Source organism: Pyxicephalus adspersus, chromosome 10, assembly GCF_032062135.1.
Source record: "Pyxicephalus adspersus chromosome 10, UCB_Pads_2.0, whole genome shotgun sequence".
In the NCBI taxonomy this organism is placed as follows: Eukaryota; Metazoa; Chordata; class Amphibia; order Anura; family Pyxicephalidae; genus Pyxicephalus; species Pyxicephalus adspersus.
This window is the reverse complement of record NC_092867.1, coordinates 57,137,160-57,148,600: the sequence shown is the minus strand read 5'-3', so window position 1 is coordinate 57,148,600 and position 11,441 is coordinate 57,137,160. Positions and strand designations below refer to the sequence as shown.

The 11,441-nt window shown below is 37.8% G+C and overlaps 1 protein-coding gene and 1 long non-coding RNA gene across 2 annotated transcripts in view; one reads left to right on the top strand and one right to left on the bottom strand.

Moving 5' to 3' along the window:
• Nucleotides 1-315, bottom strand: part of LOC140339165 (uncharacterized) — an 8,353-nt gene extending 8,038 nt beyond the window's left edge. Inside the window, exon 1 of the long non-coding RNA XR_011922385.1 lies at nucleotides 183-315. This is a non-coding gene — a long non-coding RNA (uncharacterized lncRNA). The remainder of the gene's footprint in view (nucleotides 1-182) is intronic.
• Nucleotides 1-11,441, top strand: part of LOC140338893 (uncharacterized) — a 38,785-nt gene that overhangs the window by 19,958 nt on the left and 7,386 nt on the right. Inside the window, exons 9-16 of the mRNA XM_072423212.1 lie at nucleotides 1,191-1,233; nucleotides 1,320-1,411; nucleotides 1,500-1,593; nucleotides 1,869-1,961; nucleotides 3,469-4,328; nucleotides 8,147-8,221; nucleotides 9,005-9,169; nucleotides 9,872-10,019. Of these exons, the coding sequence (XP_072279313.1) occupies nucleotides 1,191-1,233; nucleotides 1,320-1,411; nucleotides 1,500-1,593; nucleotides 1,869-1,961; nucleotides 3,469-4,328; nucleotides 8,147-8,221; nucleotides 9,005-9,169; nucleotides 9,872-10,019 (1,570 nt within the window). The remainder of the gene's footprint in view (nucleotides 1-1,190; nucleotides 1,234-1,319; nucleotides 1,412-1,499; nucleotides 1,594-1,868; nucleotides 1,962-3,468; nucleotides 4,329-8,146; nucleotides 8,222-9,004; nucleotides 9,170-9,871; nucleotides 10,020-11,441) is intronic.

Below are 11,441 nucleotides of genomic sequence, written 5' to 3'. Positions count from 1 at the left end.
GCAAATGAGTTTGAAGAACTTTATTGAAACTTTATTCCAGGTTTGCTGGATCACCAAGCTTCACTGATGAAAGTGTATTTTCTTCAGCCTTGGAGAGCTTTAATAAATCAGGCCCAGAGAGTGTAGAGAATAACAAGAAATTATTGCCTCCGCCCGACTGGGCACACACTACTTAGACTCACAAGCAATGTCTAAAACCAGAGAAAAGTTTGTTCCAATATTCTATTTCTCAAATAATCAAACAAGGCAGCCAACTTTTCTGTCAGACTCTTCTGTCGCTGTACGTACGCGTCTCTATAGCAACCAGACACAGCTGAGCGGGGAAAGAAAGTGCACAGGGTACTCACACGACCTTAATAGGAAAACCCCGCCCACCAGGGTATAAGCACAGAAGAACCACTAGAGAGCAACTCTAAAACAAACCACTGTCTCCTTTTGTGTCGTGGCCATTTTGTTGTAGCTCAGCCTTCCAACTACCTATAGAATTATTAGCAACAAAATAAAAAAAAACAAATAGATCAGTTAGCTGCAGTAGTTTAAGCAGATGTTATTCTATTTTTCAAATGAAAGTAAGTGAAAATACATTAGTGTGACAGGGACATTGGCCATTTTCTTGAAGCTCACTGAAGATGTTTGGAGGATTTTTTTGCAGAGTGAAGAATGTGTACCTAGTGAGGAGTAGGAGGTAAAAATGTCATTTTATTAGGAAATGAGGGGAGAGAAAGGCATACCAGCACTTTCTCTGGATGGGGCATCATGCCACCTCAACAAATCATCTTCCTGCAAGTCCTCTGAGGTGTAAGACAATTAATGGTGAGATATTGGTACTGGGGGCTTATTCTGTGCTAAGCGTCCTATACACCCATAAAGAATTAAAGTAGCGCTTTGAGGAAAGAGTAGTACCATTAAGGAAACTACTCTTCACTTCCTGTCCCAAAGTGTAACTATAATTTATAGTTTTTTATTTTTATATATAAAGATTACATAGTGCTGTACAATAAATAAGGCCTCCTTTGAGTAGGTTGATAAGTGGGACAGCACAGAAGATTTAAAACTTTTTTTGATTACCTGTGCATGTTCATAAAGATGTTTTTGAAATGCTATTTTGTAAAATTCATTTAGGTGGAGCGAACACTACTAAAGCAGAAACAAAGGAGTGAAAGTATTTAGAAGAACACAGGGATCTGTAGAAGAACGTCATGATGGAGAGCCAACCACCCCTCACATCACCGGGTAAGAGGAAACTTTAATATCTTCTAAAGAAGAGAAGAGTATTGAGGATACATCTATATCAGTAAGTGTGTGTGTGTTTCCTACAGATGGATCCAGAAATACCCCAGAGAGATGTCCACAACCTCGGTATTACCAGAACTCAATACAGGAAGATCAGGAGATCTCTCAGGAGGATCAGGTAGATAGGATGGAAGATCTCAATTTAAACTGATGTTTTCTGTCATCATAATACACAAGTAAAATATAAAGTGCTTTGTTTGATCTAGATTGAAAGCCTGTTTGTTGTTAAAAAGGAAGAAAAGATTGATGATGACCTTTCTAAAGAGGAGGAAATCTCTTCAGGAATTTTTGCAAGCAAATGTGAGTAGCAATCCAGAGCATATGTGAGTAACAAACACCAAATCCAGTCCCAGATTCTCTTTGTTTAGTCACTACAAAAATCTCTTCTTCTACCCTCACCAGTGGACAATAATAGGGGGACAGTGTGTGCCTAGTGGGGGTTCAGGAGCCTGTATTAGACCTCCTCTCTTAGGCTTCCTCACTTTTGGGGTGTGACTGATCTCCTTCCACCCACACTCTCTGGGGTGTTTCATACAGCTCAGTACAGGGGGCTTCACTCTCATCTTTCTATACAGACCCTAGAGACACCCAGGGGAGCATCAAAGTTGAGGAGGAAGAAGGATGTGTACAAGTTAAGGAGGAGGAAATTTCTGTAGAGATCGGCACAGGTGAGTCAAAAACACAAATATTCACAAAAAGTTATCTTGTTTTTCACTATAATATTATTTTTTTGCTTTCCTCCATTTTAGAATTTCTATATTTTATGCGGGGCTTTTTTTCTCATTGAACGCACCGGCACAGAGTTCCGGCACCTTTTTTTGATGGATTTTCCAGAGGAGAATTACAACTCTAAAGCCCTCATATAAGCTTTTCTCACTCTCTTTTCCTCACATACTCCTGTATGGAGTGCTTTCTGGGGGAAAGATCTGGCACCGTATCTGGGGGGGGGGGGGGGGACAAATAGTGTCTGGACTCTGAAGGATTAACAAAATATGTGTTCCAGCACCTTTTTTCTTACAAAAAAGCCCTGACTTTATGATAAGACCAACAGTGGATAGTTGGTGGAGGTTGCATAGTTACATAGTAGGTCAGGTTGAAAAAAGACATAAGTCCACTAGGTTCATCCACTGGTGAATAAACATATCCTAGATATAAAACCCCATAAGACATAGTTGGCTCAGAGGAGGCAAAAATAAACCCTGGTACAATTTGCTTCAACAGGGGAATTCCATGAAGGAATCCGATGTTCCCTGGATCAATGGTCACTGTTATTTTTACTTTAAAGCCTTAATCCCCAGTTATATTCTGTGCTATTAGAAAAACATCCAGCTTTTTCTTAAAGCAATCTATAGTAGTTGCTGAAACTACTTCCTGAGGGAGCCGATTCAACATTTTCACAGACCTTACAGTGAAGAATCCCTTCCTTATCTGGAGCTTAAACTTCTTTTTCCTCCAGACACAAAGAGTGCCCACTTGTGCTTTGTAATGATCTCAAAGTGAATAATTGGGAAGAGAGTTCTCTATATGGACCGTTTATATATTTATACAGGGTGATCATATCCCCCTCATACGTCTCTTCTCAAGGGAGAATAGATTCAGTTCAGCTAATCTCTCTGACTCCTCCATTCCTTTTATTTTATATCTGGGATATATTTATAGGTTTTATATCTGGGATATATTTATTTCCCTAGAGGTTGAACTTGATGGACTTATGTCTTTTTTCAACCTGACCTACTATGTAACTATATAAGTTGGCCAACTTTGCCTAATAGAATGGCACTGTTTCATTAATATACCTCATTGTCCAAATAAAAATGGACCTGTCGCATGGGCAGGATGGGCCTATTATATTCTTATGCAAATAGCAGCCTATAATGCTGTTTCCAAACCAGCAATCTGTTCTTTTCTTGGCATTGCAGGGGAGACATGGAATCCTTTCTTTTTGCTCATTTCCTCAAAAAGTTAATTTCTCTATGTGGGCCTCCCCTCTCTCCATCCTCGGTCCAGCGGTCACCAACCAGGTGGTCCGCAGCTTTGGCTGGTGGAGCGTGGTCTTCACGGCTACTTTTTACAACATTTTACTGTGAGAGTAGAGCATGATGATAACCACTGGTGTTCAGAACTGGACTAATGGTTGTTTGAATGTTAAAAAGAATATATATTTTGTACTTCCAGATGGAAAATACAGAAGCTACACAGAAGAACAGCCTGATATATCTGCAGACAATAAAAAAGAAGATAAGGGAATCACATCCAAGTCTCCAGAGGCAAACCACATGATTCAAACTGTGCCCTTAGCAACGCCAAGTCCCGAACTATTATACAATCCCCCCATAGTCAGTGGGAGTTTTGATGGTCTTACACCTGAGGACACATACCGGAGTGGTGAACCATATGGTGAGAAAGACAATTTGCCTTCTCAACTGAAGGGTCAAAAAGGGAAGAAACCATATGTATGTTCTGAGTGTGGGAAATCTTTTACTCGGAGATACAATCTTACTGTACACCAGATAAGCCACAAAGGGGAGAATCCTTATTCCTGTTCTCAATGTGAAAAAAAGTTCCCTATTAAGTCCTACCTTGTCAAACATGAAAAACTTCATACAGGAGAACACACATGTTCAGAGTGTGGAAAGTGTTTTTCCCAGAGAGACCATCTCAGATACCATCAGAGGACTCATACAGGAGAAAGGCCATTTTCCTGTTCAGAATGTGGAAAGTGTTTTAACCAGAAGGTCCATCTTACCTCGCATCAGCTGACTCACACAGGGGAGAAGCCTTATGCCTGTTCAGAATGCGGGAAATGTTTTACTTGGCGTAACGCACTTATTGTGCACCAGAGAACTCATACGGGACTAAAGCCGTATTTGTGTTTGGAATGCGGTAAATCTTTTTCCCAGACTAAAAGCCTTGCCTGTCATAAGATGATTCATACAGGGGAGAAGCCCTATTCATGTTCAGAGTGTGGGAAGTGTTTTCCCTTCAAACATTTGCTTATAAAACATCATAGAGCTCATGAAGGAGAAAAAACATTTTCATGAATGGAACTTTTTTTCAATAGGAAATACTTTATCTGCCAGAAAACCATGGATTTGGTGAAGGAGCTATAGTGTTCAACATTATGGAAAGGGTTTTAACATTCCAAAGGTATTCCCAAGTGTTTTTAGGTGAGAAGATGTAATAATATTAAGAATGTGGGACATGCTTGACTGATAAATCTAGTAGTGACTGACAGATTCATACATATTTTTTAAATGTATTTTATTATTACTGTTGATAAGTATTATTACTTATTACTGTTATTACTACTGTTTAATTTAAGGATAAAATAATTCAAAGGGGGGTATCTACATATCATAGTGTCTACATCCCTGGTCCAAATGTGGAAAATGTTTTACCTGAATCAAAGCAAGTCTTGTCAGACATCGAAGGTCTCACACATGTGATGTTTGATATTCTCAGTTCTGTGCCTTGAAAGTGAAACAAACACAATTGTTTACCATGTGCAATAAAATGATTTAAATGGAAGGGCTTGCAGATTCCTAAACAAAAATTGTAACAAGGTTATGCATTTATTTTTACATATTCATTAACAAGAAGAAGATAAAAAGCTTTAATACAAGCCCTCACTGACCTCCGTAGCCGTAGCTGCAAGCACTGTGGAGTAATTTATCCTTAATGTTTGCAGCAAAAATTTTCACTTTTGTTTTCTCCTAGTAGCTTGTTTTTCTGGCTCATTTACTTCTTGTGAAAATTATGTGAATAATCAACTATGTACAGCCCAACTAACTTTAATTAAACATACATGCTGATATTTAGTGAGAAGTTTTGGGGGAAATTATCAAATCTGACATTTCCCATTAATAGAAAAATGTTTTCCACCTGTTAATGGTTTGCACACCTTAGTTGCATGCAGAATATATTTTCAATATGCTAAATACATTAGCATAATAACAAAACACAAAAATATAAAAATTAGGGTATATATAAACTGTATCTACCCAGATTCTGAATTCTCTTTCGGGCGAAAATCTGCCGTGTGTACAGTCGGTCGTCGTCCTTGGTCCGACGACCGACCTGGCGGATCCATGGACGATGGACGACGACCGATCCTAATGAAAGGGAAGGGGAGAGCGCGCAGCAGGGTGCCGCTCCGTCGCTCTCCCCCTCCCCTCTCCATAGAGCATGAACGGTGCTGTATGTACAGCATCGTTCATGCATCGTGCAGTCTTTTCTCGTTGGAAAGGATTGTGAAAGATCCTTTAACCTAAAGGACCATTAACCTAATTACCAGAATCTGTCCTTATACTAGCTTCAGCTTGTCCAATCCTGCAGCTAACACGATTTTGTAATTTTGTTTAAAATTATGCTAAAAATTAAATTAATTTACGACAAGGTATGGTAAATCATTAGGAAGAAAAATACCTCAATCTTTTTTTCCGTAATCTTGCTTTTAAAATGTCTTGTTTGTCCTACCTCAAACTATCCTTACCAAAGGAATTCGATACTTTCAACATTCAAGACATTAAAAATCTCAAGATCCTCCAACAATTATTGGAGGAAAATAAATAAGTGACAAGTAGAGTACAACAGCTACAACTATTGATGACTCCACGTACCTGCAACTCCCATTCAGACGTCCTAAATCTATCACAAACTTCACTGTACCCTCATATACATACCTTTTTGAATTTAGTTACAATGAACATTGAAAAAATGGTTGACAGACCTTATAGGTAGGAAAAAAATTTGGACCCCAAATATCAGAAAGCTCTTAAAAAGTTGAAAGCCAATAAGGATATTATAATAAAACCTTCCGACAAGGGAGGGAATATTGTAATTCTTAGCACTGAACAGTATGAAAATATATGCTACAGAATCCTACGTAACCCTGAGTGGTAAAAGAAAATCGCAGGTGACATCACTAAATCATTTTATGAAGAATATTACACCATCATTACTACTGCAGTAAATGATGGGACCGTCAATCAAAATATGAACGACTATCTTTATGTTAAAAAAAATCCCGTAACCCCAACTTTCCACACACTACCCAAAATACATTGCCGCTGGTGGATTCTTACCTGAGACCCATAGTGCTCAATTTATCATCCCATGTCAAGAACACAATGGATTTACTCTATTCATACTAATAGAATTCTTATTTAGTGACTATCCATGTACAATGCTTATACAGCAGCATTCGTCATGATAAGATGATTTCTAATTACCTTAATGATTACTATCCCCAAAATGGCCCCTGAATTTATTACAAGTTTGTTACAATATATACTGACCAGAAATATTTTTATGTTTAAGGAAGGGTACTAACGTGCAGAAACAGGGTGTCGCAAGGGACACAAAGTGTGCCCCCATGTATGCCAATCTTTATCTGGGAGAAACTACTTCTTACTAATCCTGCAAACTCGATTTATCTTCCCCATATAGTTTTATGGTGAAGATATATCGATGATATCTTCCTGGTATGGGCAGGCCCCGAAAACCTTTTGCATGATTTCTTACAATCTAACGGATTGCAAAATAATACTTTCAACTTAAAGTTTACTATGGCTTGTAGTAGAACTAAATTACCATTTCTAGATACCTATGTGATCATATCTGATGAAAATTCCATCTACACTACTTTAAATAGAAAGGAAACGGCAGGCAACACTATTTTACACTATCATAGTGCATATCCAGAATTTCTTAAATTAAGTATTCCTCTAAGTCAATACATTAGACTTAGACGCAACCGTACTACAGATACAGACTGTGAAATGGAAGCTAAAGGATTACAAAATAGACTACTTAATAGGGAACACAGTAGAAGCCTTCTCAAAAAGGCGTACCATACTGCAAAAAACTGCATATCCCTATTAACTAAAAACAAACCGATCACCCCTGACACACAAGTCAGAATGATTACCAAATTCAACAACCAACATAAAGAAATTTTACAAATATTGAAGAAGCATTGGCATATTCTGATGTCGGACCCCAAAGTGTCCAAACTTCTTCAATCATCCCCTTCAATCACATTTAGAAAATCAGCTTCTCTCAAAGATAATTTAGTTAGTAGTCACTTTATTCCTCCCCAACAATATACATCACAATTACTACCACCGCAAATGTGGAAAATGTTCAAAACGCCCCTGGATCAAGGAACAACAATTGATCAGAAAACCCAACAATCAGCTACATCGAATGAAACCTTATGGTTTACCTATCAAATTGCTTTTCATCTATTTAAAGATTTAACCCTAGCAGGAATACAGATATCTTTCACCAATAGTTTTATTAGGTTCCCTACCGAACTCATCTCAGGTGTGCCATCTTGTGGACAACTAATATATTGCATTATCTTACCATTTTCTGATAATAAATACCTTATGTCTATCATTGAAATATTTGCTTTTTCTTTTCAATTTCTTTTTTTAATTTTCAGTTTACAAACATTTGAACAAACAAAATAAAATGCCTCATATCGAGACATTTATATATAAACCTAAATAACATTATTAATACATATAACATATAACAACACAAAAACAAAATGACAAAGAAAAGATAGGGAAAGGAAAGTAGGCAGCAAAACAATCCAAAATAAATAAAACAAAAAGAAAAAAAAGTACCCCATACTTGGTCAGTAGTAGGACTATATAATCAACAATGATCGATTCCAACCTATAGGCATATATTATTCAATCCATGGCGACCATATTTTTTAAATTAGGGAACAGAGGCCTTCAGTAAAACTCCCATCTTTTCATTTACTAGGACTCAAAACATTTTGTTCCTAACCTGCTGCACATTGGGGGTTTAGCTGAAGTAAACATTCGCTTTTCCATAGAACACTCCCAACTCTTATGAATTCAACTCAGGAAATGAACATTTAATAGGTTACTCCAACTACCATACCGTCCAAGTAAGTTTAATTGATTTGACAATGTCAGTTCATAATATGAATTTTAGTGGTTTCCATAGAGCTTATCCAACCTTCTTACCTGCTATCTAAAACTCTGGTCCTTGATGTGAGTTCAGCGTCTGATCTTTCATCCCATCATTAGTAATATTTATCGGGTTAATATATCAAGTGAGTTACTGCTTGCCAAAAAGAATCTAACATTATGTATTTTTAGTGATGGTTTATAGTATGTGTACTTACCATGATTTATTGAATTGTAGAGTCTCGCTGTCCTCTAAAGAAGCCCATGAGGGCGAAACACGTCGGTTATCCATTCCAAAACACATCAATATTATACATTGCTAAAGATTGTGTAATATGTACAGTAAACACAGAAGATACTCCCTAATTTATGTATATTGTCATGTTTGTAGGATTATTTTATACAAATTAAATTAAAGATTTTATCCAGTTTTAATTAAGCTTGCCATAAAGAGACGCTAATTTCTCCAATAGTTTATATTTATATCACTTAGAGTACTGGCCATCTACCATATGTACTAGTGAAGATATAAGTCTTTTAGCAATGAGGTCATCCCTACATGCCCTTTGAAAGTACGTTAGACCCCAGAGGCTCTCATTGACTCGAAGCAGTGAGGAAATAAAGTGTCTAGTTTGCATGTATGAAAAAAACACAAGGTTAGGAGCCTTGTGATTCCCTTTAATGTGCTGGAAGGGTATAACACTCCTTCCTGATAAAAAGGCCATTACCCCAGTTAAATTCTGTTTTTTCCACCATTGCAGACACTCCATAGCTGGGAGAAACATAGGGTTCCCCAAAATATTAGCAAGAGCCACATTAACCTATCTTTCGATTTTACCAAGTCCCACACTTTAAGTGAAAGAGTCAATGGTTTAGACAATCCACAGGGACGCAAGGTACAAGGAATCCACAATATATTGGAAATGGTAAGCAGAGCGTAATGCAGGATGTCTACGTGCACCCATAGCGGGATCTCATTGATGGCATGGAATTTAGCCAGAGGGGCTATCTGAGCTGCCTACTAATACTTTGTAAGATGTGGTACTGCCAAACCCCCCTATCTTCCCTACGAAACATAATCTTCCAGGCTACCCTTGGCCTGACAGGACCCCAAATGGACTTAAATACCGCTGCTTGCAATCTTTGTAACATTCAGGGAGGCACCTGGATAGGAATAACCCGGAAAAAATAGAGGAGTTTGGGCAGGTATGTCATTTTGATAGCAGAAATCCTGCCAAACTAAGAAATACTGAACTTGGTCCAAGATTCTAAAAAGAATGAAGATCCCGCAGAAGCTCTTGGTAGTTAGCTTCATATAAGGTATGATACAAGGCAGTCAAGTAAACTCCCAAATATGAGAGATTGGTTACCCATTGAAAATCGAAGTTGGTCTGCACACTTTTCAGCACCTGTGGGGAAAGAGACACATTAAGAGCCATAGATTTACTTTCGTGAACATATAATCCAGAAAGTTTTGCAAAACTGGACAAAGATCGAAAAAGGTTAGGAAGGGAGGTATGGGGGGAGGTTAAGGTTAGGTTATCGTCAGCAAGGATCATCATTTTGTGTGTATTCCCCCCCACTTCAATGCCCTTAAGATCTGGTCTGTCTTCTTTTTCATCCATTAGGTGGATATATGCTGTCCAAACCTTTCCAGCTTCTTCATTGATGAAAAGCCCTGTTTCAACAAAGATGGCTGCTTCCACATAAAAACCCAGTGCAGAACAAGGCATGGTTGGTCAGCTATGGAAAATGATCACAAGGGCAATAATGTTGGTAAGTGTCTTGTCCTCTGTTCGACTATTTGAATGCAGTTTAGTTTCTCGTTTATGCTACCTAGTAGCTGACAGTGGTCTTGGGAAGCAGGTTTTTAAGTTTCCAAAATTCATTACATGCAAACCCAGTTTACATATTGTGTCGAGACAAAAAAAAACAAAGGCGAAGGAGCTCATCCAGGACTAGTAATAACTGTGAAAATCAAATTCCATTGTAAACTAGTGGTTTATTAAAAGGCCAAGTACATATCTTCTCCCAACTGCTACCCTGACACTGGCAATTTTTTACCAGGATAAAGACAAGTTAAAGAAAAGATCTCTGTAAACCAGATACAGTTGTATCCAATGCTGATTTGATTAGATGCCATCAAATAAGACTTTTCCTGCATTCATGCTACATAATTTATCTTGTGTGAACTTTTTCATGATTCATTAGATACCATTTTAACAGGAAAACTTTTACCACAATCCGAACATAAAAACGGCTGGTCCTGCAGGATAGTTTTCTGGGGTTTAACACAATATGTTCTCTGAGTATATTCTGTTTCAACTGCTGCGGCTATGTAATTACCATACTGGAATGGCAATAGCTTACATAGGAGCAGCGCCCACATATAGACAACGCAATGGAATGGGCGACTCAATGGAAGACACGACTAAAGCTCCTGAAGAGGTTTATTCGCACAGGATAGATCTTACAATATGTTCAGTTTCATAGGATTAAAAGGGCTAGCTTAACCAGGGTATTCAGAGAGGGCTGCAGTTGCTTGAACTCCTGGATAATGACTAATAGAGGGTGAAACATCCAAATAATAAAAACTAACGAGAGGGACAAACCAGGTTGTTAATTATGAATTTTATTCCAATGTTTAAACACAACATTCCTCCCCATGCGTTCCTGCATTGTTCTGTTTTTTTTTAAACATGCTTTATTTATTTTATTCAGGGGGTACAGAAAAAAAACGGAGAAGGGATAGCAAAAATGCAATATCAATAAAGACATTATGAAACAATCAAAAGTGTGCAAACCTTGTAACTGCATATAAATTATGGTATTCAGTTTCATAAATAACATGGTACAGAAACACTGATAAACTGACATGTAGAATCATATCAAACACAAATAGAAAGTATGGGCGGGGGGAACAAACTCTATTAATGGGGAACCGCAAATAGGGGAGACCTCGTAGAAGCAGGAGGGGAATGTCTCAAATATGGATAAGAATATGGAGATAGACAGGCAGTGTGTGTCTCCAGTAATCTAGATTTAGGTGAAATAGCTATTGTATTCATTGGATGTAGTAAATTGTGACCAAAAAAAAACATGTATTGGACACTTTTCTGCTTGACTCTTGATACCCATTGTTTAGAACCCGCATTCTAAAGTTCAAAACACAAATCAGTTCAAAACACAAATCAGATG